Raw genomic sequence first — 27,186 nt, forward strand, 5'->3', positions numbered from 1 at the left:
CGAGACAGGTGTGTGTATGTATGTATCGATAGGTAGAAATACATTAGTGTTTTGTTTTCCACTCTAAAGTTTGCACCGATGCTAACAGAGGTATATGGGCTTTTAGACGACAAAATTAGGCCATCCTGGGTCTCCATGATATTGACAGAGACACTATACTTAATTCCTAAAAGACAGTGTCCACTTTTTTGAAGCAAAGTTGTTTTAGGCCAAATTGCTTTTTGTGAGTTGCTTTTTAATGGGGCAATGAATTCAGTGCATGCCGTGATGTCGGCGGTCTCATGCTAACATGGTGACAAGATAATTACAGTCCAAAAGGCTAAGTCATTAAACGTAATAACATTCGCATACAAATTTACTGGTGCTCTGAAGTGCAATTTTTTTTCCAGTATATTCCACATTGGGACACATGCACCACTGTAGTCACGATTCAGGAGGAAAATTAAGACTAAACACACAAGGGAATAAAGAGAAGAGAGATGAGACATTGGCTGAGGGAAGAGAAGCTTTATAACAGCATATTCAAAACCATGAAATACTTCTCTGTATATTTACAAAAACTGAATACAAGAATAAAAAAAGAAGTGAACACATCACAAATGGAGTTCAACGTACTGCCACCAAACATGGTCCGATTTACAAATGTGCCATCTTGTACCCGCACCTTATGGCTTCAAACTTATTTAAAAAAAACACACACACACAAATAAACTCATCTCTGTTAAGTTTGTCACATTGCATCATCATCATCATCATCAGTCCAGCTTTTCCAATAGCAGTAAGAATTTTCATTAAATAATCTGAATCATAATATCAAATACACATACAAGACAGGGAGCTACATTTGTGGGCTGTACACTTTGCAGTTAGGAATGCAGAGGGAGGATGTTCACAGGCATGTGGATCTTTTGTACACCATAAATAAAACATAAAAAAAACAAAACATGTATTAGAAACAATCCCACGTTCTGTACCAACCCAGCCTTTTCGTCCACACTGATGTCACAGTTTGATCGGATGATGAGTTGAAGTTTTCATTGCGAAATCTTTTTGCGTTGTCTCATATCTGTGAATAATTCCAATGTGGGAACCCAAAGCAAATAGCCAACTGGAATGCACGCGTGCAGTTGCACCCATTGAGCAACTTGTACTGAATATTGTTGATTATTTGGCATCAAAGTTCAGAGAACACACGACAGGGGCCACATTAAACAAAAAAGAATTACTGATGAAAGAAAAGCCACAATCGAATTCTGTTTATCTTAAACACGGGCTTCTTTTTAGAGTTAGAAATGAAAACACATATATATTAGTATGTTATGTTTTGAAGTACATAGTGTGACTGGATGGACAAACAAATGGCGAAAAGAAAACATAAAAATCTGCAGCCAATCAAATAAACGTCAAGGCAAGGTGTCCTTAATTCTCTTATGAGATACGCTTGTTAAAAAAGTTACCAAAAAAAAAAAAAGTCCATGGTGTCAATCAGTTACAGAAGCGTTAACCATGTGAACTGCCTTTAAACTTGAAAATAAATAGGATGCTGGCTGTAGTTTCTGCGGGGCAGGAAAAGTCCGCGCTCAAACATCCTCAGATTTTCCTTCGTGTGTCTCTATTGTTTCCTTTGTACAGTCGCATAGTTGCAGAAGGGGAATCGACGTGTGGCCAAAGTGGTTATTTGGAATGGGGCAAGTTAGATGAGACAAACATCAGGGGATAAGTGGGGTAGCGTTAGGACAAAGCCCCCCCCACCCCCTGATTGGGGAGGTCAAGGGCGAGGAGGAGGAGCCACGGGCCGACGTGACATCAGATGTGATCCGTTGCTTTTTGTCAAAGGCTGGCAGCAGGTAAGCTGACGGGCTGCTGGCCTCGTCTTCACACGCTCATGGTCATGTTTGGAGAATACTGTGCAGAGGCATGAAAGACATTTTGTCAGATAACTTTATCTGATGTTGCTCTACATTGGGGGGGTCACCACCGTGGTGCTCGCTGGCACCACGTAGCCCCCAAGGACCCTGTGAGTAGCCTGCGGGCTAGCTCTCAAAATAGCTAACAAATAGCTAAAAAATAAATTAATGAATTAAAAAAAAACTGTCAAAAAAAAAGACTTATTTTTGACGGATTAAATTAATGTCTCGTAGCCACAATTTTTAACATACACACAAGCCTTTAGACATACAGTTTCAATGTCAAAAACATGGTAAAAAAACATCTCTGTTGAAGAAATTATTAATTGACATACAAAGTATATACTGTACCGGTATTATTAAATGGACAAAATTTTAGTAGGCTGAGTTCAGATAGTTTCTATGGATTACTTCTGTCAGAAAAAAACGACTGTGCTTGTGGCATTTTTGTGTTGCTTAACCCCTTTCATGCACCCTGTAACCTGAAAACATGATAAACCGTCCACTGTCATAACCGCTGTCCCCCGAAAGGGTTAATTTGACAGTATCATTGCCCTCCGCAGTTGACAAACTCACACTTTCACTCTGAAAAGGATTGAGGAAGTTTCCGGTCATCTCGCCATCCTCTCTGGGGGTTCCTGGCTGGTTACTCATACTCAGATTACCTGGCGAGTTCTGAGTAAACACAACGAGCCGGACAATAAAGAGCACTTGCATGAAGTAACCCTCGGGGTGTATAAAATGTTATCTTACCTTTGGGAGACTGTCCATATCGCCAGACCCTGAGTTAAAGTACGTGACATAAGTCATGAACATATTTCTCGACTAATTATTTGACAAATGAGATCCCTTTGTTCTTGTACCTAATGATCCATTCATGTGATGAGGCTCCATTCCAGCCATTCCCCCTAATGGGCCGTCACCTCCTGCACCCATAGGGAACTGAGGACATGTGCACAGCGGAAAGTGACGCTCAGGTCATAAAGATTACAAAGCGACAATAATAGTTTTTTACATTCTCGTGTTAAATTCAAGCCGGGTTCACACAGACGCCATAAAAATAACAAGAACTCACATTTGGTCGACTGCCACCTGGGGGACCTGTGCTGATCATAGTGTACATGTTGTCTCCGGAGTTGGTTGAATCTGTTGGGGGGGAAATTGCAAAGTGATGATAAAAGGAGGGAGCGACACAGACACATACTTGCATTATCTTACCTGCTGGACTTGGCATGATTGGGGTACCGGGTGGTCCCCCTCCTCCTGGAGGTCCCTGAAATTTGTTTAAAAAAGGGCTATGAGAACCATTTAAGTAGGCCTCAGAATTCGGGATGGACATTTGACTGAACAAGAATTCGGGAATTTCTGATTAGTTGATTTCCACGCATATCTTGCGCTCAGTAAAGCCAGATGTAAAGCAAATACAGATGTCTGGAATGAGATAGCGCTACTTTCCATAGTTGCCGATCTGCCAGCAAACAATTGTATAGCGTTGCCATGACGCAGGCCCGGAGTGGACCCTCTGGAGTGACTGGAAAATTCCCGGTGGGCCACGGGTTTGTTTCAAAATCAGCAAATAAAATGCATTTGGTCGACCTAGCTTAGGTTCAGAGTGACTAACCTGGGGCGGCATGAATTTTCACTCTTAGTCTGCCTGCCTTATGGACTGTTCAGGCCACTATTTCACATGGAATCGACCATAAAAGCATTCGAAAAAAACAAGGACGTGGGGTGATTTATGTTTTGTTTGACTCAAAACTTCAACTGGCAGTGGCGGTAAGCAGTTTGAAACCACTTTTTGAGGATTGGTCATTATAGGCCAAACTGGCGCTTGTTGTGAAATAAGTCCAGTTGTACTCCATGTGTATTTGTGTTTTCTAATGTTCCGGGACAAACAAACAAAACCTGCAGCGTACTTACACACCGTAAAAATCAAACCCTCCAGATTAACTGTACATACCACATAACTGCCTGGAGATGCAGACGAATAAGGAGTCTGGAAAGACATGCAACAACGGTGTAAACGATACAATGCAATACATGTTTATTTCTACAGCGCTTTCACAACAGCAGCAGCTGGAACAAAGTGCTTTGCAGAACATTTAACATAAAATCAGGTCATGTTCAACAAAAATTGAAGATGAGTGTAATTAGTGTAACACTCACAGAGTTTGAATTTGGAGGATTTGGCCAGGGTCTCCCACCTCCCGGCCCCCTGGAATGCACATACACACTTGAGTCTCAGCCATTGTTTCAGATGGATTGGACTGAGTTGGCAAAAACACGCTCATTTATAGCCAGAGAGCACACACACACACAAACAAAAGTGCATGTGCGAACACACACACACACACACACACACACACACACACACACAAAAACACTCCCATTGAAGAAAAACTGAATGACATTTAATTCAGTGGAAGAGGTGTTTTCCCCAAATGTGTTATTTGAAAAGCACTTATTGATTTTGTATTTAGTTTTCTTATTCAGTAATTGTACAATGAATTTATTGTAAATCATACAATACAGAAATAGATGCATTCAAGTAAACCTCTCTAGATGATTATTTTGCACTGATTCCCAATCTGCTTTCGTTTTTTTTTCTCTGACCAGGTTTTCCTAATAAGAATAGTAATAATAATAAGAAGAAGAAGAAGAAGAAGAAGAACAATAATAGCAATAAGATTATTTAATAACAGCAATATGTTACATGTTTTACGGTCATATATTTGATTTTATTTGAGGGTTAAGTTCAGCATGAGGTGGAATTTTTTTTTGAGGTGGAACACAGGAAAATCTGGACAGTGCAAGCTGTTATAGGTCAAACTTATCTCAAAAACCTGATGTGCCAGATAAAAAGCAAAAATATTTTAAAATAGTGTCCAAAATCCACAAAATCATTTCTGATTAAAATTTGCTGTTGACTAGTCTGATTCATAATGAGATCAATTGCAAAATACATCCAAAATGAGAATTCATCCTTATTTCGTGATTAAAACAGCTATTAGAAATATTTGACACAGTTATATTTTTTTAAACTTCAATACAAAACGGTGTCCACCCCATTTGTACAACTTACATGTTGATGCCCGGCATCCCAGGCCCAACTAGTGCATTCAGTGGCGGCCTCATCCCTCCTCCATAGCTCTACAAACACAAGACAACCGAAGCAGTGTTTAAGACTAAAAGAGAGTTGCCAACAAAGGGATCATACACACATACACACCTGCGGCCCGAGTGGCACCATGCCCCTAGGTGGCGTCATCCGCTGCATTGGCCCCCCCATATTCGGGTGACCTAGAACACAGGAAAAAGTCATAACGTGTAAGTGTCCATCCATGCATGCATTTATCTACCTGGACCCACCTTGCTGTCTTGTGGGGTCCATGCCACTGGGCAACATTGGCTGACTTCCTGGCACACCACCAAGCCCCTGCAGACAAGAGCCAATTCATCACTCGGATCACTTCCACAAACGCTGATGACCTTTTCCACTTCGCCGGTGCTTTTTTTTTTAGCCTGCCGGCAGGGGTCGCTGTGATGCTTACCTGATTCGGTAATCTGAGGGGTGGTCTGGGTCCTCCCGGGTAACGAGGGGACATAAAAGGCTGTAACAAGGAGATGTGAATCGACATTGAAACCAAAACAATGGCAACATTAGAGTGTCATGTCATTTGCCGCAGTGTGTCTTGAGATATTTATTTCTTTGCCTTGAATGAGGAAATGACCTGTGTAATGTGTATGACATGAATCAACCGTCTTCGTCCATATGAAAAGTATTGCAATCAGTAACACAATTAAATCAAGAACACAATTGAAGAAAGCAAAATGCTATATGAAAGACGAGTCACTATTTTAACCATTGTAAAATGATTGACAGTTGGTTGTTAGCAAATAAAATACAGACAGATCTGAACAACTATATTTGCGAATGTACGAGGAAGCCAGCATACCCGGTGAAACTCCAAACTGAGACTCAAAGCCCGACCAAACCTCAGGACGTTGAGACAGACGTGCTAACCGGTAGGTCGCTATGTTGCACAGTGAATTATTTCTAGTTCATTTATTTCATTTAGTAAAGGTAACCACTAGAACAGGAATGCCACTCACACCATAATGCAGTGTAGCTCGACACGAGAAGTAGTTTTAGACCACGCCACAAGAGGGCCACAGAGCTCCTATGTTTGTGGTCTGGAACTCCTGTCACTGTCAGTGCACTGCTCCATTTACCTGACTTCAGTCCAGCCAGCGTGGGTTTAGTTCCCACTCAGCGATGGTGTGAATGTTAGTGTGAATGGTTGTATGTTTCTTTACGTCCCCTGTGACTGGCTAATAATTTGCTCAGGTATAGTCCGTCTTTTGCCAAGCATTGGCTAGGATACAAACCTGCCAAGTACACAGTATAGCAATTGGATGGATTGGTGTATTTTTATCTCTGTCATTTTTTATTATGCTATGAACAAATAGATGGTAAGTCTAAAGACATTAATAATAAGTGAAGGAAAAAAATGCATCAATAGTACATCTTAAAGTATACATACTAGATGGAAACGACGCCCTACAGGGTTCAACCCCTTTGTGATCAACTGCATAAGAAAATATTCAAACAGCTAAAGTACAATGTTCCTCAACGTACAAATCAAGCAATTTAAGGATTTCATTATCTACGGTCCGTAATATCAGAATCTGGAGTTAACACTACATGTAAGCGGCAAGACCGAAAACCAACTTTAAATGCCCTTGACCTTCGATCCTTCAGGCAACACCGCATCGAAAACCGACATCGATGTGCAAAGGATATCACCACAAGGGCTCCGGAACACTTGGGAAAACCAATGTGAGTAAATACATCCGCAAGTGCAACTTAAAATTCTACCATGCAAAGCAAAAGCCATTTATCAACGTCTCCCAGAAACGCCGCCGGCTTCTCCGCGCCCGAGCTCATCTAAGATGGACTGATGCAAAGTAGAAAACTGTTCTGTGGTCTGATGAGTCCACACTACAAATTGTTTTGGGAAATTGTGGATGTTGTGTCCTCCGGGCCAAAGAGGGAAAAGAACCATCTGGACTGTTCTGGACGCAAAGTTCAAAAGCCAGCATCTGTGATGATATCGTGCTGTTTTAGTGCCAGTGGCACGGGTAACTTACACACTGTGAAGGCGCTATTAATGCTGAAAAGTATATACAGGTTTTGGAGAAACATATGCTGCCATCCAAGCAACGCTTTTTTCATGGATGGACTATCTTAGCAAGACAATGCCAAACCACATTCTGCCTAAAGTCTGGACCTAGCTTAAAATTATGACAACCGACTGTTGAACATCGGAAGCTGTACATCAAGCGAGACTGGGAAACAATTGCACCTACGGAGCTTCAACGATTACTGTCCTCGGTTCCCTCAGTTATTGTTCAAAGAAAAGGCGATGGAACACAGCAGTGAACGTGAGCCTGTCCCAGCTTTTGGGAACATGTTGCAGCCATAAAGTTCAAAGTTTATGATTATTTGCTAAAACCAATTAAGTTCATCAGTTTGAGCATTAAATCTTTTGTGTTTGCAGTGCATCGAATTAAATAGAGGTTGAACACGATTTGCGAATCATTTCTGTTTTGATTCGTGTTGAACACAACATCCCAACTTCATTGGAAATAAGTTTGAAATTTAGTCAACAAGCAAAACGAACAAACAAATCAGGATGTGAATCAGGTTTTTCTTTGTTTGTTTGTTTCTACTACTGACAGAAAGCATTTCACCTGATCTCCTAAAGGAGTTGTTAACCTCAACAACGACTTTTTGAAAGCTGCGACTCGAGAAAGGCCCGTTACAGTTATTGAGCTGCATGTCAGATGCGAGCATCTGAGATGGACTGATGAAGACAACTAATCAATGATCACCTGGCACAGTCGCCGTCACGTACTCACTGGATAATGTTTGTCATGCACTCACCTGAAAAAATCCTGGTGGGACCGGACCCACGGACATGCCATCTCCTGGGGGGAGGTTCCCGAGTACGGGACTGGGGGCTGCTGCTGCACTCTGAAAGAAGAGAGGAAATAGCGAGGTACCTCATTTATAGAGTGCGAGCAACTTGGATTGGATTGGCCACAATGCGGAGTGGCATTCTGGTTTTGGGCAGCGATTTTAAACTTCACTTCAATCTTTCTGGCGTTTTAGGAGTGAAAACAGCTGTGGGCAGCCACCAGCTTTCTCCCGCTGTACTGAACAGTTTAACAGATTGATAAATAAGTGACTGTAAAATGAATGTCAGTGTACATGAGTGTGTGCGTGTTCATTTTTCATCTTTTGGACCATGACGTTTTGTTTTTTCTTCTGGGAGGTGACAGAATGACGATAGACGGACTGGCAAATGTGAAATTTACCGAAGGAAGCAATGACGGAAGCACGGTTAAAATAACACGATGGACTGACCGAGTGATGATTTCAGTTGGTTGAGCTTGAAAAAATGACGGGCTGACGATGAACAAGTTCATTTTTAAATCCATGCGTGTTTTTTTGTTGATGTTGTTTTCCCCAAATGGGCGTCACTGCCAGATTGGAGCCCCGCCCATGTCGGCATCCTCTACCAATGCCCTCCTACCATCTCATCCTGATATGTTACTACCATGAACCTTATGACAAGAAATGTGAACAGCTGCATCTCTGATAATGACATGGGAACATGGTGTCTGGTGTTCTTTTTTTTTTTGTCAGCAAATGTCTGCCCACTCCCTCTTTTGTTCTTCTCATCGCTCCTCTTGCTTTCCCTCCTCGCCGAAGGCAATGGACGGAGGTGGAACTCACCCCGATTCTCTGAAGTTTCCGCCTGCTGACTTTGTAGGTCACAGAGGAACAAGGTTTAATCAGGGCTGAGATAAAAGCAGACTGACGACACGCTCAGAATCTCCTCGGCTCCACCCACCACCCGAGCTCGCTATTCCCTCATCTTTCCACATTTTACTTGATATCTCCTCACACTGTTCACACTTTCTATCTGCTGATGCAAACCGAGCTTTGGGAGGAAAAAGTTGATGCGGATACAGACGTTGTGTAACACAGAACGACATCAAGAGAGGAGCTTTTGTGAGTTTTCACCCATTTCATTCTCATTTTCTTGCACCCCGGATTACCCAGAATGCATCTGCACCTTGGCAGCCTGGAGGTTTGCTGAGTTTGCCTTCATGCTCAGAGAGAGGGAGACAGAGAGAAAGAGAGAGAGAGAGAGAGAGAGAGAGAGAGAGAGAGAGAGAGAGAGCATGTGGGTGAGTGACACAGAGAGCGAGCAAAATGAGGACAAATCAGAGAGATATGTGAGTGTGCAGGCCCGTTGGTGCGCACTTTTTGTTTGTTAGTGTATCCGTATATGTGTGTGTTGGTTGCTGAAGGAGAAGAATATCTACCTGACCTGCTGACAACGAATTTTGCCTCTTGAAATGGATGAACAGAGAGAAAAGAAGAACAACAAAAGCCAAGATGTCTGCCTGCCCCAGAGACCAGCAGCAACCTTCATCATCAAACAAGACTTTATCCAATACAGTGGGACTCCAAAAGTTGTACCATTTAGAATGTAACCAAACATTCTTGGCGGGGAGCGGGGAGGGGGGAGGGGGGGCAACAACATTTAGAATCATTATCAAGTTATCATCTCTAAGACTTGAACTCACTCACGACATGATTAAAAGCATTTTTCGTTACCGACACCGCTTTAAAATAAAAGTAAAATTTGAAAAAAACAATACGTACTGTCCTCTCATCTCAAAAGTAGTTATTCATCAATAATTTGCATAAATGTACAAAGTCATATGAGGCGACTTTATATTTACCGTATTGTCCACACAATAAGGCGCACCTAAAAGCATTTAATTTTCTTAAAATCCAACGGTGCGCCTTATGATCTGGTGTGCCTTATATATGGATCAATACTCTGATTTCTTGGATGTAGTACTTTAAATGTTCTGTAAAGTGCTGCAGTGGCTTTGAAAGCTCTATATTGTATTGTATTCTCTTTAGCATAGCTCCATCTAGTGGAGGAATAACGCAACTGCAGCCACTATTGTAGCTTCTATTCTATGCACCTTATAATGCAGTGCACCCTTTCTATGAAAACAGTTTTAAAATAGACCATTCACGGAAGGTGCGTCTTAAACTCCGAAGCCGCTTCGAGTGCGGAAAATACGGTATTTGGGGTTAACAGTCATAAAGGCCTTCCAAAGGAAACCACAATCTTCGGTTTCTATATTGTATTATTACAGTTCTAATCGGAAGAGAATAATAATTGTCCATTTTAAGCACTTGTCAGATCGTAACATGTAGTAAACTGGAGAGTCACTTTTTATTTCTGTTTGTGAGTCATAGCAATTGCTCCTATCATACTAAAAGCCTAATCGTTTTAGTAACATTCACACCAGTAAGAAGATACTAATGGCGCCTAAAGAGGATTACAATGAGATATTGTATCATATTGTGTGTGTAAATGTGGTCATCACCAATGGCTTGTGCAGCAAAGGTTAAAAACATTTATTTTTGTAAAACCGCTTCCCTGCCGCAATGTTACTCAGGCTCATTTTCCTTCAAAAAGTCTCCTCAAGTGATCACATTATACCTTTCTTTATTGGCCATTAAAAGGTAACTTTTGGTGCGCAGCCATAAAAAAAAAGCAGGGCTAAGGTAACTTTTTTTGTTTAACTTAATCAACTCCTCCAAATTATTTGCCAACCTAATTCAAAACAGCCTAAGGGAAACTTAGCTCATTTGCAATCAGTTAGTACAAAGCGTAGCTGCAGCCTACAAGAGGCGCTCAAGACAGTCTACACTACCATGCAGATAACGGTTCGGACGGCAAATTATTGTTGTACTTGTTCCAGGACCAAAAGGAACAGATAAAAGCGCAAAAAGTCAAGTACAAAAGCGGTATTTTTGAGGGTACCCATCTAATGTACCCCAACTACGATTGTATACTTTTTTCAGAGATTGGCCAATTCGTCCTCCGTCCGCGACCTGAGTACCCTTCCGTCATCGTCCCTCCGTCCTTATTCATATAATAATCGTCCTCCGATGGATCCGGGACAATGGACCGTTCTGTCTCAGGGACGGAATACCCATCTCTGACTTTTTCCCGCTGTCAGTACATGTCTTTATATTCCACTGAAATATGCCCATTCTAGTTTTATGGGATTGAGTTATTGTTGTTTTGCAGCCCTGTAGAATGATTGTAGAGGAGAAAGCCGTCTCTTGATTAGAATTGCATTTTGTGGCACAAACAATCTTGCGGACATGTAGAAACAAACTTGGCGGTAGATTGAATCCGCTTGAAGTCAAGCTGATCCCGTGCTTCCCCGTGGAGAATGCAAACATTTGTTAGGGGGAACGGGAGCGCAATTACACAATACAGCACTACAGGATAATCAGACAGTACACTACATTCACACGACACTAATGCAATCACTGCTATGTCCCAGTAATACTTAATGAGAATATGCATGTGTTACATGTTTGGTGTGTGTGTGTGTGTGTGTGTGTGTGTGTGTGTGTGTGTGTGTGTGTGTGTGCGTGTGTGTGTGTGTGTGTGCGTGCGTGCGTGCGTGTGTGCACGCACGCACAATGTGTGTGTGTGTGTGTGTGTGTGTGTGTGTGTGTGTGTGTGTGTGTGTGTGTGTGTGTGTGTGTTAGAGAAAATGCAGAATCATTTCCATTCTGCTTTAGAGACTGAGCAACACGATGAGAGACACTGCGTGAGTGGAATGTCAAACATTTTTTTCTCTCTCATTCTCTGTCTCCATTTTGCCTTTTTTTTTCCCTTTTTTTTCCTCCTCCCCAAAAAGTGGTGAGATCTTCCTCCCAATCTTTTCTTTTTGTCAAACCTTAGGACAGCATTGTTCAATGAAAAAAATTAACGCGTGCATGATATTGTTGTCACTGACTTATGTCACTTTGAAATGTTTTCATCGCCATCGTAGGTTACATGAAGCTGAAATGGAAGCGTTGTATTACCCCCTTGAGTCCAATCATACACAGTACACACACGGTCGTGGCCAGAGATAAAACGATTTATATCACCATTACAAGTGATTGCAAATTATCACATTATCAGGATCATCACCACATTCCATGTTTTATTTCTATTATGAAATATATAACATCAGCAGAAATTTGAAAAAACAGCATCCTCAATACTTTTTCATTATACGAAGCCCAAAAAAAAAAAACTTGAAGACAACCATATATATATATTTCACAGAAAATGTGCCTTTTTGTACAGTTTGAAGTGGTTCGAACTTGTTACTCTTTTCATGGCCCATATTTAGCTGCCTGTATCACAAAAGTGTTAAGAAATGTATACATGTGTCTCATTTCTAAAAAAAGATAATACCACTACTACTACTAATAATAACAATAATAATAATAATTGTTTATTGTATATTGCAAACCATAAGGAGGAGTAATTAAAGTTTTAATTTGATTTGTTTACCTGCTTGATAAGACTTACATGTGGTGGAAAGTAATGACAAGACAGATTAGTGAATGCGCATGAATCTTGTCACAATAAACATGCTAATCGGCTCAGTTCATTAAGAATCCAAATAAAATGCCATCGGAATAAAGGCGGTTAATTGCTGGTGACCCTATTAAGCCGCATGCACACTGAGGTGCTACATTAACGTCAGTTCTTTGAGCGGCAAAAGCATTTCGCAGTTTGCCTTGTCCATCAAGAAACGATGGACAGGCTGTATAGAAAAAGTCAGCATGCAAACAGTACATTTGTTGTCGCCGAGACATAAATTGATGATCGGCACTTGGATGTGATCTGACATGCTGCCAGTCTATGTTATTTTTAATTGCACCACAATATGTTGTAATGTACAATAATGTGCAGATTGGAGAAATAGTTTGTGCTTTTTATTAGCATTTTAATTGTTAAAGGCCATCAACTTCTATGACGCAATGTCAAAATAAAGTTCGATTAGCCTTGTAATGTTCCCAAAGTTATTCATTCCCAACATTACGGCCTGCATGCTAGCATGTTTTACTTGACGTTTACTCCAAAGTTACACGCTTGCCTGTAGGAACTTAGTCTATCGTCTTGGGCTGTACAATAATCGAAGTGACACACACATCCTGAACCAGCAGCGCTTGACCCGACCTATTAGAAAAAGTTGTCCTATTTCAGTCATGTGTCCATAATTTGCCCTCCTGTATCACTCATGACACCTTCAAAAAAACATTGGGCGTCAAAGGTTTAGTATGAAGACTGCAATTGAGCTCTCTGAACAAAACAACAGACAGGAAGGAACTCCATCTCTCCTCCCTCTTTAACGCTCCCACTATCCTCTAAAATGCCATTAGTCCACTTCCTGAGCATGAGAGAGAGAGTAGGATGGAAAGAGGAGATGCTACAAGTTTGACAGACTCACAACACACACACACACACACACGCACACGCACACGCACACTCATTGCAGATTAATTGTATATATTCTCCAGTCTCCAGTGGTGACGAGAAATATTTCACCATGCTCCCAATTCCTCAGCAAACTCCACTTTTGAGAAGAATTAAACTGCTCTATGGCAGTCAAACATTTTTTTTGCATGAGCAACACAAGCCAGACACAACAGGCAATGACAACAATAAACAAAACAAGAAAACATCCTATTTTAGTTGCGTCGGAAGTTATGGATGAGGACGGCTTTGATGCTATATTGACTGGCCCACTCGTTCTTCAGCCCCGAATCCAATGGAGCAACTGGAAAATCATGTCACATACACCGACAGACACACTTCCACGAATGATGAGTTGTATTGAGGAAATTCACTGCCCGTGAGCTATTTTTTTTTTTTCACTTTGATTTGTCAGGGAATGTCATTCTGTCCTCAGTGGTTTAATTATTTGGGTTTCCGTTGTTCTTTCATAACCTATTTTGTTCTCAAAATGTGTGTGTGTGTGTGTGTGTGTGTGTGTGTGTGCGCGCACGCGTGTGTTTAATTGTTCCATTTATTGTACTGTATTATGCAGTCTATAACTATGAAATATGGTGGCTATCTATATCGTTTATTTAGCATGTATAACTTCACAAAAAAAAACAAGATAAATCATAAATGCAATCCCATCAAAAGCCTGGCAACACCTGGAAATACAACTAAATAAGTCCCAATGTCTCTTATTACTTTATGAATTTTTTTTAACAAACCTATTTATGTATAAAGTGATGTTTTAGAGACAGCTGTTGGGGTTTTTGGCGTTTGTGTGTTTATTGTGACATGGGAAAATGTAATCATCCTTCATGCATCTTTAAATTTTGGTGTTTGGCATAACAGCAGGATGAAAAATAGGTCAAACAGGAAACATTATGTGGGTACAATGATTTCACAGCAAATCATTTCATTAAATTCAAAGTGCAGAGCACTATTAGACATTTCAAGATGGAAAGAAAACCTGAAGGGATGAGATTTCAATTGATTTCAGTCGACAAAAAAAATCTCTGGCCCTGGCAATTGTGTCTCTTGATTTCTCCCATCTTTTCCGTTTTTATCGCCTCGAGGATAAAATGATCCCCTCGTGCTGCCATTATAGCTGATTATCAGCTGTAATGGCGGCACAATGCTAATCTACCTGACTTCACGAGGCAATTACAGGTAGGACGCTATCAGCTACTCAGTGGGGGATGCGGGTATACCGCTTGTTTATCACTGATGTCATTATCGACCCTTGTAAACATCTCTGGCCAGTGACGGCCCATTGTGAGATGTGAGGTGGTGCTGTGGGCTGATGCGCTGTCAGATACACGCGACGGGCTGAAAATGATAGCCGGTGTGGTGCTGGAGAGTCACACTTGAGCACAAGTCTCTATCTCACTTGGCTTCACCACGCTACGGGGGGAGATAAGAGGGAGAGACGCAACAGAGCGGAGAGGAGGAAGATTACAGACACACTTTGGGAAGAAGAGGATGCTGTGTCATGCTGTGTTATATGCTTACGCACGGCCATTAAGGTGCATTATAGTCATAAGAGTAGGGTGGTGTAGTGGTAACTGTTGCCGTCTTCCGTGCAGCCGGCACAGGTTTGATTCCCGGTCAGTGACCCAACACCCACCCGTTGCTGGATCTAAACTCGGATAGAAAAAAAAAATGGGTGGTGTTGAGTCAGTGAGTGCATCCGACGTGAAAAATGTGCCCCAAAAAAAAAATCACGCGATAAAACATTCACGTTCACACCACTGAGTGGGAATTGAACCCACAATGCATCCCTCAAAGTCAGTTAGAACAAGTGCCAAAGTCAATAGCTGTGGGCCGAATCCGGTCCACTACTTCAGTTTTTGTGGTTCACTAAAGGAGGTGTGTCTACGGCACGTTTCTTGCTGAATGAATTTATTCTTAACAATATTGGAAAAACAAATTGCAATTACTTTTTACAGAATCTCCCCAAATGCCCAATGGCCACCATGCTCCTGATAGTGTTAATATCTCTCTCAACCATACCGAGGTGACAAGAAACCAGCACTTGGCAGCGAACCAGATGGTAGCCGGCAAGTTTATGTCGCTGTGTACTACCTTCAGTATATATAAGAATACATTCTCACATTAAAAAAAAAATGGATGTCTCAATTCTTCTTAATGTCTTATCAGTTGTCAGCAGAAGCATGACAAAAAGACATTAATGTTAAAGAGGAAAAAAGGGCTGAAATTAAGTCTTCTGCGGTGCATTTGGTCATCTTTAGTGAAGACACCCGAGTCTACTGAGTTGCACTGACAGCTCACAGGAAATGCTTACGTCACATTCTGAACTTCAAGTTGAACTTCAGATTGTACAACTCAACATAACTGTTCACAAAGAGGGGGAAAAAAGTGTCTGTGAAAGTCCATTTCTGGGTCTTGTCGTGAGGTCAGACACAGATAAGCAAACGTGGGTGTGTGCATTGTACAAGAGCAAAAAACACTCACAGGGGTTCGATGGGGTTGAAAAAAAACACAAAAACAAAAAAACACCAGTCTGATTGTGTCAGCGGGCGACCAGTAGTTAGCGCGTCAACCTCACAGTGCAGAAGCCGTGGGTTCGAACCCGGCTCCAGCCTCCCTGTGTGGAGTTTGCATGTTCTTCCCGGGCCTGCGTGGGTTTTCTCCGGGTACTCCGGTTTTGTCCCACATTCCACAAACATGCATGGCAGGCTGAGTGAACTCTCTAAATTGTCCCTAGGTGTGAGTGTGAGCGCGAATGGTTGTTCGTCTCTGTGTGCCCTGCGATTGGCTGGCAACCGGTTCAGGGTGTCCCCCGCCTACAGCCCGAAGACAGCTGGGGTAGGCTCCAGCACACCCCGCGACCCTTGTGAGGATAAAGTGGATGGGAAAATGGATGGATGGATGATCGTGTCGCATTCCTGCAGCTCTCAGTCGGCCTGACACTTCTTCACATGTCTGTCATCCTTTCCATGTACACGACCTCTTGGGGGAGTTACGATCTGAACTTTGTGTTTATGAGCGAGAAGCACAAAGCAGAGATGTGATTGAATGCTATTTAACAACTGAGTTGTCAATTTAAAAAAAATGGACATTTAAACAATTTCCGGGTTCTGAAGATACCCTAAACCTGACCGCAAAAAGCTCAGCACCAACGACAGGCATTCCTTTTTTTTTTAGACTGGGCACTGCATTTGTTACACTGAAAAAAAATTGTGAGTTGAATTTACTCAACTTTATTTCGTCAAGTGGTTGCACGAAATAAAATCAGTTGGATCTGAATCCAGATACGTTTTGCCAGTAGACTATACACCTAAAATGATCTAAATCCAAATGATTTTGATAGATATAAATCGACAACTTGACAAACAACCACTGACACTCATATTTACGAGCAAATTAGAGTATATCTTTAGAATGTGGGAGGAAGCCAGAACATCCAGAACATGCAAAACCCATAAAGCAATGCCAGACAAACTCTGTGATTTCTGAGTGCCTGCTACAACAGACTCCTGTGGCGATAATGTTTTCATTAGGAATTTTTCATCTTTGACTTTTGGTTGACATCTCCGCTGCCTTGCTGGTCCAATTAGCTTGATGTCATTCTTACAGCTTCTCGTCTCCCTCTGCCCTCCGTTACAGTAACCTCCCCCGCTCTACTCTGTGGCCTGCCCCCCCGTATCAGTAGAGGGAAAGCAAGGTGTGCATATGTCAGCAATCACACAAACGCACCCATCCACCTACATGTCCAGACGTGCACGTGATATGACTCGATGTGAAACTGAGCCCCTCGGAGACGAGCCGGCTAGTTCAGACTAACGGCAACGGAAGGGAAAAAAGAAAGGGGTCATTAAAAAAAAAAGAAAAAAAAAGGGGAAGACATATTTTCGAGGAGGACCAAACAAAGCACTGAAAAAGGAAGGGTGCAGAACTTGTTTAGCCATACCGAAAGGAGATTGTGAAAACCCATTTCATCCCAGCGCCAACTACGGAGTTTTCCATGTTGTCCCACCCCCCACCCCCCATAACTACCTCCACACTCAGCTCCTCATTGCCATGGCAATGATGCTACAGTGAGTCACCTGCACATCTCCCTCCTCCTCCTCCTCCTCTTTCTCAACAGTGCCAAGGAACACTGGAGGATGGAGCGAGTAGGAGAGACGGCTCTGTTTCCGTGGCAACAGACTGGGGGTCTCCGCATCTCTCCCCTTGGTTCACAACTGCTTGGAAGCAGCCTGCTACCCGCAACACTTTGAGACAACAGGGTCTTTAATTCTCGTAATGCGACACACATACCGGGAGGTCAAAGTTCAAAGTCTGAATTTTGCGCTCATCGCCCAAACAGGATCTAAGTTTATTATTATTTTCTTATTTTTATTTATTTTTTATTTTTTTTTACAACAGTGGCAAAAATAAATAAAGAGATAAATAAATAAATACATATAAAATACAATGTAAAAATGTTGAGACCAAAAAGGCTAAAAGTGGATTACTATAAAGAGTCTAGAGCAGTATTTTGGGGATCATTATTTTTCTGTGCAAAATATGTTTTGTTGGTAATGCAACAGAATATAGTGTAATCTTCAAATTGTTTAACCACTGACGAGCATGCATGTTTTAAAGTAAATGTAACAAGAAAACAACGATTATGTTTTGACATTTCTACAGAAGATTTGGCAATTTCAGAGACTCAAAACAGCAACACAAATGTGAGTCTGATCATCTTTGCTGTTCTGTTGGAAAAAAAATAATATAAAATGTTTTGTTTTTTTTTTTTACTGTAACAAGTGTCAGAAAAAAGTGACTGTTTGTATTACAACAATCTGAAAAAAATGTATCATTGTAAACGCAAGCAAAAAAAAAAAAAAAAAAAAAAAAATCCACCTTTTTCATCAAATTTGCACCAAAAGTTAACATGCTCTTACTTGGCTCATGTGGTTGTGTATTTTGTTTTACGTTACGAACATCATCCTTTATACATATTGAGACTAGATAATATACTGTAAGTACTGCTGTTCCTGTCATTCGGTTTGCAAACACATCCAGGAGTGTGTTCAGAGAGTATATAAGGCCGGGCACTGTGAGGCATTGCATTTTTATCAAAGTAGGCTGCTCTCTGCTTCGTGAGGTCTCCCGTTCGTTTCGAACTGCCGTGTGTCTGCCATCCCCCACACTGATGTTGTGTAATGAGAGCAGGCAGAACAATTGCTGCCTTCCGTACCACCTCGACTATCCCTCAATCCATTTTCAATACCACTTATTGGGATTGCAGGTGATCTGGAGCTTACGCAGCTGACTTTCCCATCGTGTATGTTTCGGAAACCAAAAAATTATCTGCACAATATCGTTTATTTATCAATGCCATTTCGGAGCTTCTTCATGACCTAAGGGCTGACTTGGAGCCAGTCACAAGAAGGAGTCATGCATATTGCCTATGCCAACATTCCTTTGAACTCTTGAATTTTCTTGTATCTGGGTCACTTTAGCACACGGTCACACTGTCTCGTGCTGAACTGCCAGGGCAGTTTTTCAGTTGTGCTGTACCTACCAAAGTTTTAAATGCTAAGATATGCAGGATGGGGACTGAGATGGAGTTCAGTGAAATAAAACATAGCTTTTTTTGCAGGTGCTCGATTCACAAAAATTAGCGGATTTATAATCGAATAGATTTATCTTTGCTTGTCTTTTATGAACCAGTCCATTTCTGTGACTTCAAGCTTCATTTTGCTTTTTTTTTGTCCACGGTGGAACCCATCAAAATGATCAAAATCGTAAAACCAATTTTATACCAACCAGACCCTTATGTCTGTGTTTTAGCTGGATTGACAATCTGATCATATTTTGGACTTAAAAAAAAAAAAGCAATCACAAAAAAAAAAAAAAAAAAAAAAATTTTTAAACCCACATTTGTCAAACCTAAGGGGCAGTGGCCAGATCCACCCAACTGATTATTTTATGTGGCACGTGAAAGCATATCATGCCTGTCTGGTTCACTTTTCTTGTTAAAATCTGGATCAAAATTGTCATTTTTCTTCACTTTTACTGCCCCTGGCATATTGTTTTTACCAATCCTTTTATTGAAAAAAATAGCTGGACTTCCTGTCTAACTTGACTTCCTATTTATTTCGAAACCGAATATCCATCTATTCGTAGTTTCATCTCTAAGCACACTCGAAAAACATACTAGTCACTTTCTAAACGTGTTTTTTTTTCTTTTGTTTTGTTTTGTTTTTTTTCCCTCCTGGAAATACGTTTTCAACGAGAAGCTTTCTTCCATTATTATGCACATTCTTATCAGCGGTTGCACAGCACAACCAGTACAAGTGTCAGACACTGATAATCTTCTCAATTCAGGAGTTGGGTATCACGCTCGTTTTGTCATCCTAGCAGAATCTGCCAACACTAGTTTGCTGCACGATCTTGGACTGCTTTGTCTCTTCCAAAGAAAATTAACTGACTTATCAAATTAGAAGTGTAGTTGTATCTGAAACAGTGTGACGAGTGCAGCCCTTATGCGCTCGTCAGAACATAGAGAAACAATGAAATATTGTACGTATAATTGCCGCATTGCAACAAAAAACGGATATTGTGATAAAAGTAACTTATCACTTTTTTTTTTTTTTTTTTTGCGGTACACTAAAATGCAGAATAACGGGAGCACAGTTTGAATTCAAATCCAGTATAGACTGTATCAGTCATTACGATATTTGCAGCTTTTTAAGTGCCAACACTAAAACTACCCCCCACCCCCACCCCTCCGCGCCCTCCCATGGATAAAGCATTTAAAAATAACTTGTTTTCATGACATCATGGCCTCTCGCAAATGGAATCCATTCATTTACTTTTGAGAACACAATTTACAAAGCACTTAACAGAACTGCAAATGGCGAATCTGATGCCTGGGAAGCCTTTACTGAAGTTAAAAATCAATAACATTGCATCTCACTTCACTCGGTTTCAATGTTCTGTGTTTCCCTGGAAGGAAAGCCATCACTAATATATTCTACGACACCGTAGTGATATGACTTCCAAACGCCGGACTTGAAAAAGTGTTTTCTTCGTCAAAATGCTGATAATTAGCTCTGGGAAAGAACAAAAAGATGACAGGGATAAGCGCCAAACATTCACACCGTTATTAAATGCTTCACTCGCTAATTAGCTACCTGTAGGTAATTCCATTCACAAGGTCCGATTAAAATCTACATCGGTGTCAAAGTGAAGAAACTACAGAAAAGAAGCCATAAAAAATATGTGGCTACAATCGTGTTTTGAGCATTTACCGCAGTCGCCTTCTCCTTTGGTTCTACCTGAGCGACAGATACAGTATCTGAGCAGTGCCGCTGATTGGATCTCAGTGTCAGTGAGGAATTGAAGGTGTTCCTTGAAATTGACCTCAGTCTAATTACAACTGCTCCAATTGTACCTCTCTGATGGCCTCCCCGCAGGAAATGTAAAAACCGAGACGTTAAGATCGAGCGCGAGCGATTTTTGAGTTGATGCTGATCGCAGGAGAAGAAACGTTGTACCATGATGGTGTTTAAGATTTATTTAATTGTTCGATGCGGAGGTTGGTGAAACGTACAGCACATCTATTTTTATGTTCCATGTCTCTTTCTCATTCTATCTTCTTTCCTGTCCCTGAGAAGAGAGGTCACGCTGCCCTCCAGCTACCGTGCCTGCAGCCACGGGATGACATCATCACATAGCTGCCTCGTCCTTGCAGTGACTATTCATCACCCCGATCATCAGCAGCATCACCTGGCTGCACACACACAAGCAGGCAGGCAGGCGCGCACACACACACACACACACACACACACACACACACACACACACACACACACACACACACACACACACACACACACACACACACACACACACACACACACACGCACACGCACACGCACACACATACACACACACACATAATTGCAGAAATCGAGAGCCTGCTGCAGCTCTGCAGGATGGCAAGAGTAAAAAAAAAAGGAGGGATAACGCAGAGAAGGCGATGTAGAGAGTAGGAAGATCCTGCTGGGGTAGGCAGAAAGTCCTGACCTATGCACTTGCTACTATACATCTCAATAAAGCCCAATCCGGACAAATGTGATGAGTCAGACCGGAGGATACTCAGGAAGAACAGGGCACTGAAGACCATCAATGCATTTGTCCTCCTAGAACTTCCCTCGAGCAAAAAGCACACGTACAGTGTGTCCTTTCCCTTCGACACCAGTTCTTGCATCTGAAATTCCCTTTGGCAGTCCTCTCTTTATTCCAGATGCTAGATGACAAACACTGCAGCAAGTGGAAGAAGCACACTGAGAACATTTAAGATTTTTTTTGTTGTTGTTGAACTTATCAGAGGTAGATACTACATAGGCGAATTTGATTTCCACTTCAAAATTCAAGTACAATGCGCATGAATTTAAAATTGTTGTTGCACTACTTAAATAATTCAAGCATGCTTTACGAATACGAAAACCTTTATTTGTCTCACAATGGAGAAATTCCCATAATTTGGGAGCATAGTGGAATGCACTAATACATTTAAGATTAAAGGACTAAAAATGTGTACTTGTAATCTAAACCACACCCCTATTCTAATTCAAAAGTAAGTGGGGCTCAGTTATTGGCTAGCAGGAGGAGCAACCCGAGAGACCAGCACATACTGGTGACAGCCAAAATGGATCGCCCCCTCAGGAGGGTTTGTGTGATTTCCAAATGGTCAAGTAGTGTTGTGATGGTGAAGAAAGATATTTTTGGACGGGTGACAGTCTGTTCACTGTGTGAAACACATAAAGGTTGCAAAGTGCTGTGACAGCGAAGGATGGTAAGTTTAGGAACGGTTTGAACATGTTCAAAATTTTTTGTCGACAAGAAAAACTGTTTGCGCACCTTTTGCGACCTTAACGAACCCTGACGAGAACCCAACATTCTCTGCAATCCCCCCTCTTTGAGATACCACTTTAATATATGCCTCTTGCTTTTCGATCGTATTTGTGGATTCAGCTTCGATGTTCATTCAACACAATGAACCAGGAGACACAGAGATGTGGCGCAAGACAGCAGATCCAGATTTGCATATGTGTTTTTGGAACACAAAATCATGTTTGATGGCTGGACGGCTCAGTGAGTAACACGACTGACTTTGGACACAAGGACTGAGGTTCAAATCCTGGCCAGCGCAAATGGTAATGTTCACCTTACGTAAGTCACACATATAAATGGGTCCTTTAACGTGGATGAAAATGGGTGGCAGAGGAAACTGTGCCAAACATATCATGTGAGTGCCTTGCAGTGGTGCCCTCTGACCGGGAAAAGTTGAAAGTCACTTTTTCCATCAGCTGGAGAAAAAACTTTACATGTACCGTATTTTCCGCATGTAAGGCACTTTGGAGAATAAGGCGCACCTTCAACGAATGGCCTATTTTAAAACTGTGTTCATATATAGGCCACACCACATTATAAGGTGCATAGAATAGATGCTACATTCGTGGCTGCAGTTGCGTTATGCATCCACTAGATAGAGCTACGCTAAAGGAATACAATACAACACAATATAAAGCTTTTACAACCGCTGCAGCTGTAACAAAGCACTTTCCAGAACATTTAAAATATTACGCCCAAGAAATCTGAATAATGATCCATATATATATATATATATATATATATATATATAAAGAAAAAATAATTCCATCTTGATAAATTACGTGCTGTTTGTCAAACGGCATGTAATTGTTGTATCGGAAAAGATCACGTCACAGGTGACCAGAAATCTTCAATCGGAATAATTTCAATCATATTGACAAAAAAAAAAAAAAAACAAATGTAAAAACCAGCTTCTGTTGCCATAAATGGCAACAATTTCAGTTTTGAAATTGGCCCAATCTAAATGACTGTTTTAGCCCGAAAAAATACAAGTTGTGTTTTTAAAGTCTACTGTAAACAAATTCCTGCATTTTCTGACAAATTTGCTTCACAAATTACAGAGTGTACTCGCAATCAGTGGCCCGCTTTTGTTTTCAGTATTTTCACAAGAGATATAAATACAAAACTTTGACAATATGTCGATGATTTCTTGTGCTATTTCCAACCACAAGATGCCCGTTCAAAAATGCAAAAGTTCACTTCAACTCCAAATTTGGCCGGGGCATGAATAATTTGAGCTTAACTCTAGTTCATTTACAGTCTCCGTCTCGCTCTTCATACTCATCAGACAGCAGAGACTCTCCTGCTCTGTCCCAAATTAAAGCTTTTCTCAACATTTTCAAGAATTTCAAACATCCTTGGGAATCATGGAAGTTTCAGGACTCCAGTGTCCCAACGGAGCGCTTGCTATTAATTCATTTTTTTGTATTTCTCTTCAGCCTTTGATCGAACGATCAAAGTTAAACAGATTGTTCTTGCAAAATGGTGTGTACTCTTTTGAGAGCGTATGTATACATTGCAGGAAGACAATGTACTAATGCCAACAAACGAGGTTATGTCACTATAAATGTAATCCCCCCCCCCCAGGTAACGTGGCACCACGAGGAATAGAAAAATAATGAGAGAGTAAATGTAATGCTCTGTGAATGTTGACTCACGTAGTCATGGAAGGCCTTGGCCTCGCTGGAGTGCTCACATGTGTCTCTTCTCTCTGGGGCTGCGCAGTATAGGTCCCAGAAAACACTGCAACACACAGCACATCACATTTTAGCTTCTTTTACAGTTAGACATCCATCAGATGAATACAATAGTATATTTCTTCCATGTAAAAGATCTTCATTGAGGTGCTCCTCATCCTCCGACCGAAAAGAAAAAAAGTTTGACCATCGCTAGACAATCTAGTGACCTGTTGGTGCTAAATCTCGGTTCCCATTCTCTAAGCCTGATCCTTTGCTAGGTCGTCCTGGAAGCTTTGTTCTATATAGCTCTCGCCGGTCCCCACAGACCGCAATGACATTGTCCCATATTGTTTTTATTTCGCCAATCACCACGCAGTGTGTGTGTGTGTGTGTGTGTGTGTGTGTGTGTGTGTGTGTGTGTGTGTGTGTTGTTTTTTTTTTTGCTTGGCTGTGTGTCTGCTTGTTTTGCAAATGACTGTGACGGATTAAGAAAAATGTTCTCGAATTCGATTGGCTGAAAAAGAGGGAAAAAGAAAAAAGAAGAAGAAGCAACAGAAGAAGTCCTGACGGTTCTAAAATAGCGGTGACAAACTGTAAATTAGCGATGATAGGAGAGCGATTAAAATAATGATGACGGAGTGACGGAATGACGATGACAGATTTGGTCGGCTTGAAATAATGACGGACTGACGGTGATGGACGGGTGGCCCAGCTGCTGGCTAATGGCGAATGACGGACCAGAAAAATTTACTGACGCCCCCACCTCGGGTGATTGGTTGACGAGACGTAAGACAATAACTTACCACCACCAAGAGTGGAGAAACCCTGGAGGTTCTCCTAATGTGATGTTCTTCTCCCATCGGATCTAGACAAACCGGGAGATAGAGCAAGTTGTTTTAGTGAACACTGAAAATTTAAAAAAATATATATAATAAAATAAACAAGCCACCAGACACAATGTTATGGTCATGTTGCATTCTTAGGCTAATAGAGAGAGAGAGAGAGAGAGAGAGAGGGAGAGAGAGATCTTAAGTGGATAGGTCAGTCTTTGTCTGCAAACTCACAACAACCTGAGGGTGTGTTGGGATGACATGAGGTAATAGACATGTACCAGCCTGAGAAGCGCATTTAAACACCCCCAAACACACATCCTATTATTTACCAATCCCTCTTAAGTCTCCTTGTCTTCATTTCTCCTTGCAGTGTGGGTTCATATTGAAAGAGTTTCCCTAAGAAATGACTTGCTTTTTTTGATTTTACTGCTGGTTAATGATCATATGGAAATGAGAATTCTAGGACCTGGACACAAAGTAGAACACATTATTAGCTTTCCTTCTCATCTTTCCATTTGAACAAGAAAAACACACAATCAAAAACAAACAGCACGTTCGAGTTAATCAGCGATTGTTGTCTTTGCCCAATAAAAAAAACAAAAAAACCCCCAAAAAAACAACCCAAAACCAAATACTTTGAGAGCATGGGATTGTTGTCTTTGCCCAATAAAAAAACCCCAAAAAACAACCCAAAACCAAATACTTTGAGAGCATGTTTTTTTTTTTGCTTCCTGTTTAGGTGCGGAAAAGGTAACGAATAAATCCGCGAGAGAGGATTTATTGGTGTCTGTTGAAAAGTCCGTGGCAATGTCAGAAAGGTGCAGAGGGAGTTCAGACGCACAAATCACTTGGGATATACGGTCCTGTATGCACTGACTCAGTGAAGGTCATTGACTAACACGGCAATGACGTCAACCCGTATACTTGAATTTGATATATGTTCACACGCCGTGCATATAAAGACGCCCACAGACACTCTAAAAGTCTGCATTATCATCATCATCATCATTATCACAATACTGGTCGATTTCTGACAAGCTGATTTGTCTTGGTGGTTTCTAAATGATCTCAACATTTGATCTGGATAAAAGAAGACTGAGTCATCTATTTTACCAGACGCGAAGACAGATAACAGGAAACAGTGGAACATTGAAATTTTTAGTCAGACTGTTCTGACCTCACATGCAGGTCACGCAGTGTTTGGAAGGAATGCTTTGCTTTGAAGCTCATTGGTGAGGGAGTGAGGAAGGAAGTGTCTCGCTTGCTTTGCATGTTTCGACAGCACGAGCGAAGACATTTGTTGACGTGCCGCATTCATGTGGTGTGTAGTGAGACAACTAGTTAGTCAAATGGAAACAAAGGATACGAGTCACGCGGCGCTCAATTCCTACGATGTAAAACAACCGCCGTGGTGTCGAAATGCGTTTATCGACAAAAAAAAATGAAACAGCCAATAATTCTAATACTGATCAAATGTGTTTTTGATCCAACCACAGTGGAATGAAATTAGAAAATTTGAAACCCTTGCGGTCACGCTTTTCAGAATTTGAACACAATTTGGGGGACAGAAATTCACATCAAAGCAAATCTAAATTTTGCAAACCACTCTCTTAGAGGTGTCACAAAAAAATCTGAGTACATGGTATGTAATCAAATGAATTTGTTCCACTTTAGAATACTGTATATCGAGATCTGGATTAAATCATCTTATACTGGAGAGATATATGTTTGAAGTCAATAGCACATTTACCTTAGCTCATTCAAATTTGAAATGGCGACAAGACACTCAGTGCATCATATCCTCTTGAAATATCAAATCTAATCGTAATCCCCTTGAATCGTATTACATCACACATATCGAGATGCTTATAGAATTTCCTCTGATTGGAGAGATGCAAATTTTTTCACGATACCATGCCAGGGACAGATCTTTTTTTTTTAATTGTATGTTTCTTTTTCTTGATCAAACAGTACGTTTTCTCTCACATTGCCACAATTTTAAAAATGCTCGCACCCGTATTTTGGGGAAACATGCGTATATGTCTGGTGTACTTCCTGAGGCGGCGGATAGCCGATAAAATGTGGCTGAGCTTGTGCGCTAGTTGTATCCAGGACTGTGTTTACACTTGTTGCGCTCTGAGCTAATGCATTCCCACAAATGACACCGCCTATCCTTTTCATCTTCCATACTAGGGGAGGGGAGAGCGAAGACCGCACGTCTTTTTTGCGCATGTGCACCCGCATAAAAGTAGAATCGTGCCAGCGGTGATGTAACCTTTTCCATCTTCCGTCTCTTTGTTGTCTTGCCACAAGCCTCGATCCACGGACCTCTAAAATGGTAATTTACTGTTATTTAGGCTGAGCCATCCGAATCTACTGACCACCCCCCCCC

At 41.3% G+C, this 27,186-nt stretch overlaps 1 protein-coding gene across 1 annotated transcript in view; it reads right to left on the minus strand.

The window, feature by feature from the left end:
• Positions 1-492: 492 nt before the first annotated feature.
• ssbp2a (single stranded DNA binding protein 2a) overlaps positions 493-27,186 on the minus strand; it is a 78,802-nt gene continuing 52,108 nt past the window's right edge. Inside the window, exons 3-17 of the mRNA XM_019867026.1 lie at positions 24,765-24,826; positions 23,941-24,025; positions 7,855-7,944; positions 5,459-5,518; positions 5,277-5,343; positions 5,137-5,207; positions 4,990-5,057; positions 4,074-4,122; positions 3,868-3,903; positions 3,126-3,180; positions 2,983-3,053; positions 2,771-2,849; positions 2,661-2,689; positions 2,484-2,582; positions 493-1,905 (exon numbers count right to left, since the gene is read on the minus strand). Coding sequence (XP_019722585.1) covers positions 1,876-1,905; positions 2,484-2,582; positions 2,661-2,689; positions 2,771-2,849; positions 2,983-3,053; positions 3,126-3,180; positions 3,868-3,903; positions 4,074-4,122; positions 4,990-5,057; positions 5,137-5,207; positions 5,277-5,343; positions 5,459-5,518; positions 7,855-7,944; positions 23,941-24,025; positions 24,765-24,826 — 951 coding nt within the window. The 3' untranslated portion in view covers positions 493-1,875. The remainder of the gene's footprint in view (positions 1,906-2,483; positions 2,583-2,660; positions 2,690-2,770; positions 2,850-2,982; positions 3,054-3,125; positions 3,181-3,867; positions 3,904-4,073; positions 4,123-4,989; positions 5,058-5,136; positions 5,208-5,276; positions 5,344-5,458; positions 5,519-7,854; positions 7,945-23,940; positions 24,026-24,764; positions 24,827-27,186) is intronic.

The sequence above is a fragment of the Hippocampus comes genome, unplaced genomic scaffold (genome assembly GCF_001891065.2).
Source record: "Hippocampus comes isolate QL1 unplaced genomic scaffold, H_comes_QL1_v1.1 scaffold322, whole genome shotgun sequence".
Classification (NCBI taxonomy): domain Eukaryota; kingdom Metazoa; phylum Chordata; class Actinopteri; order Syngnathiformes; family Syngnathidae; genus Hippocampus; species Hippocampus comes.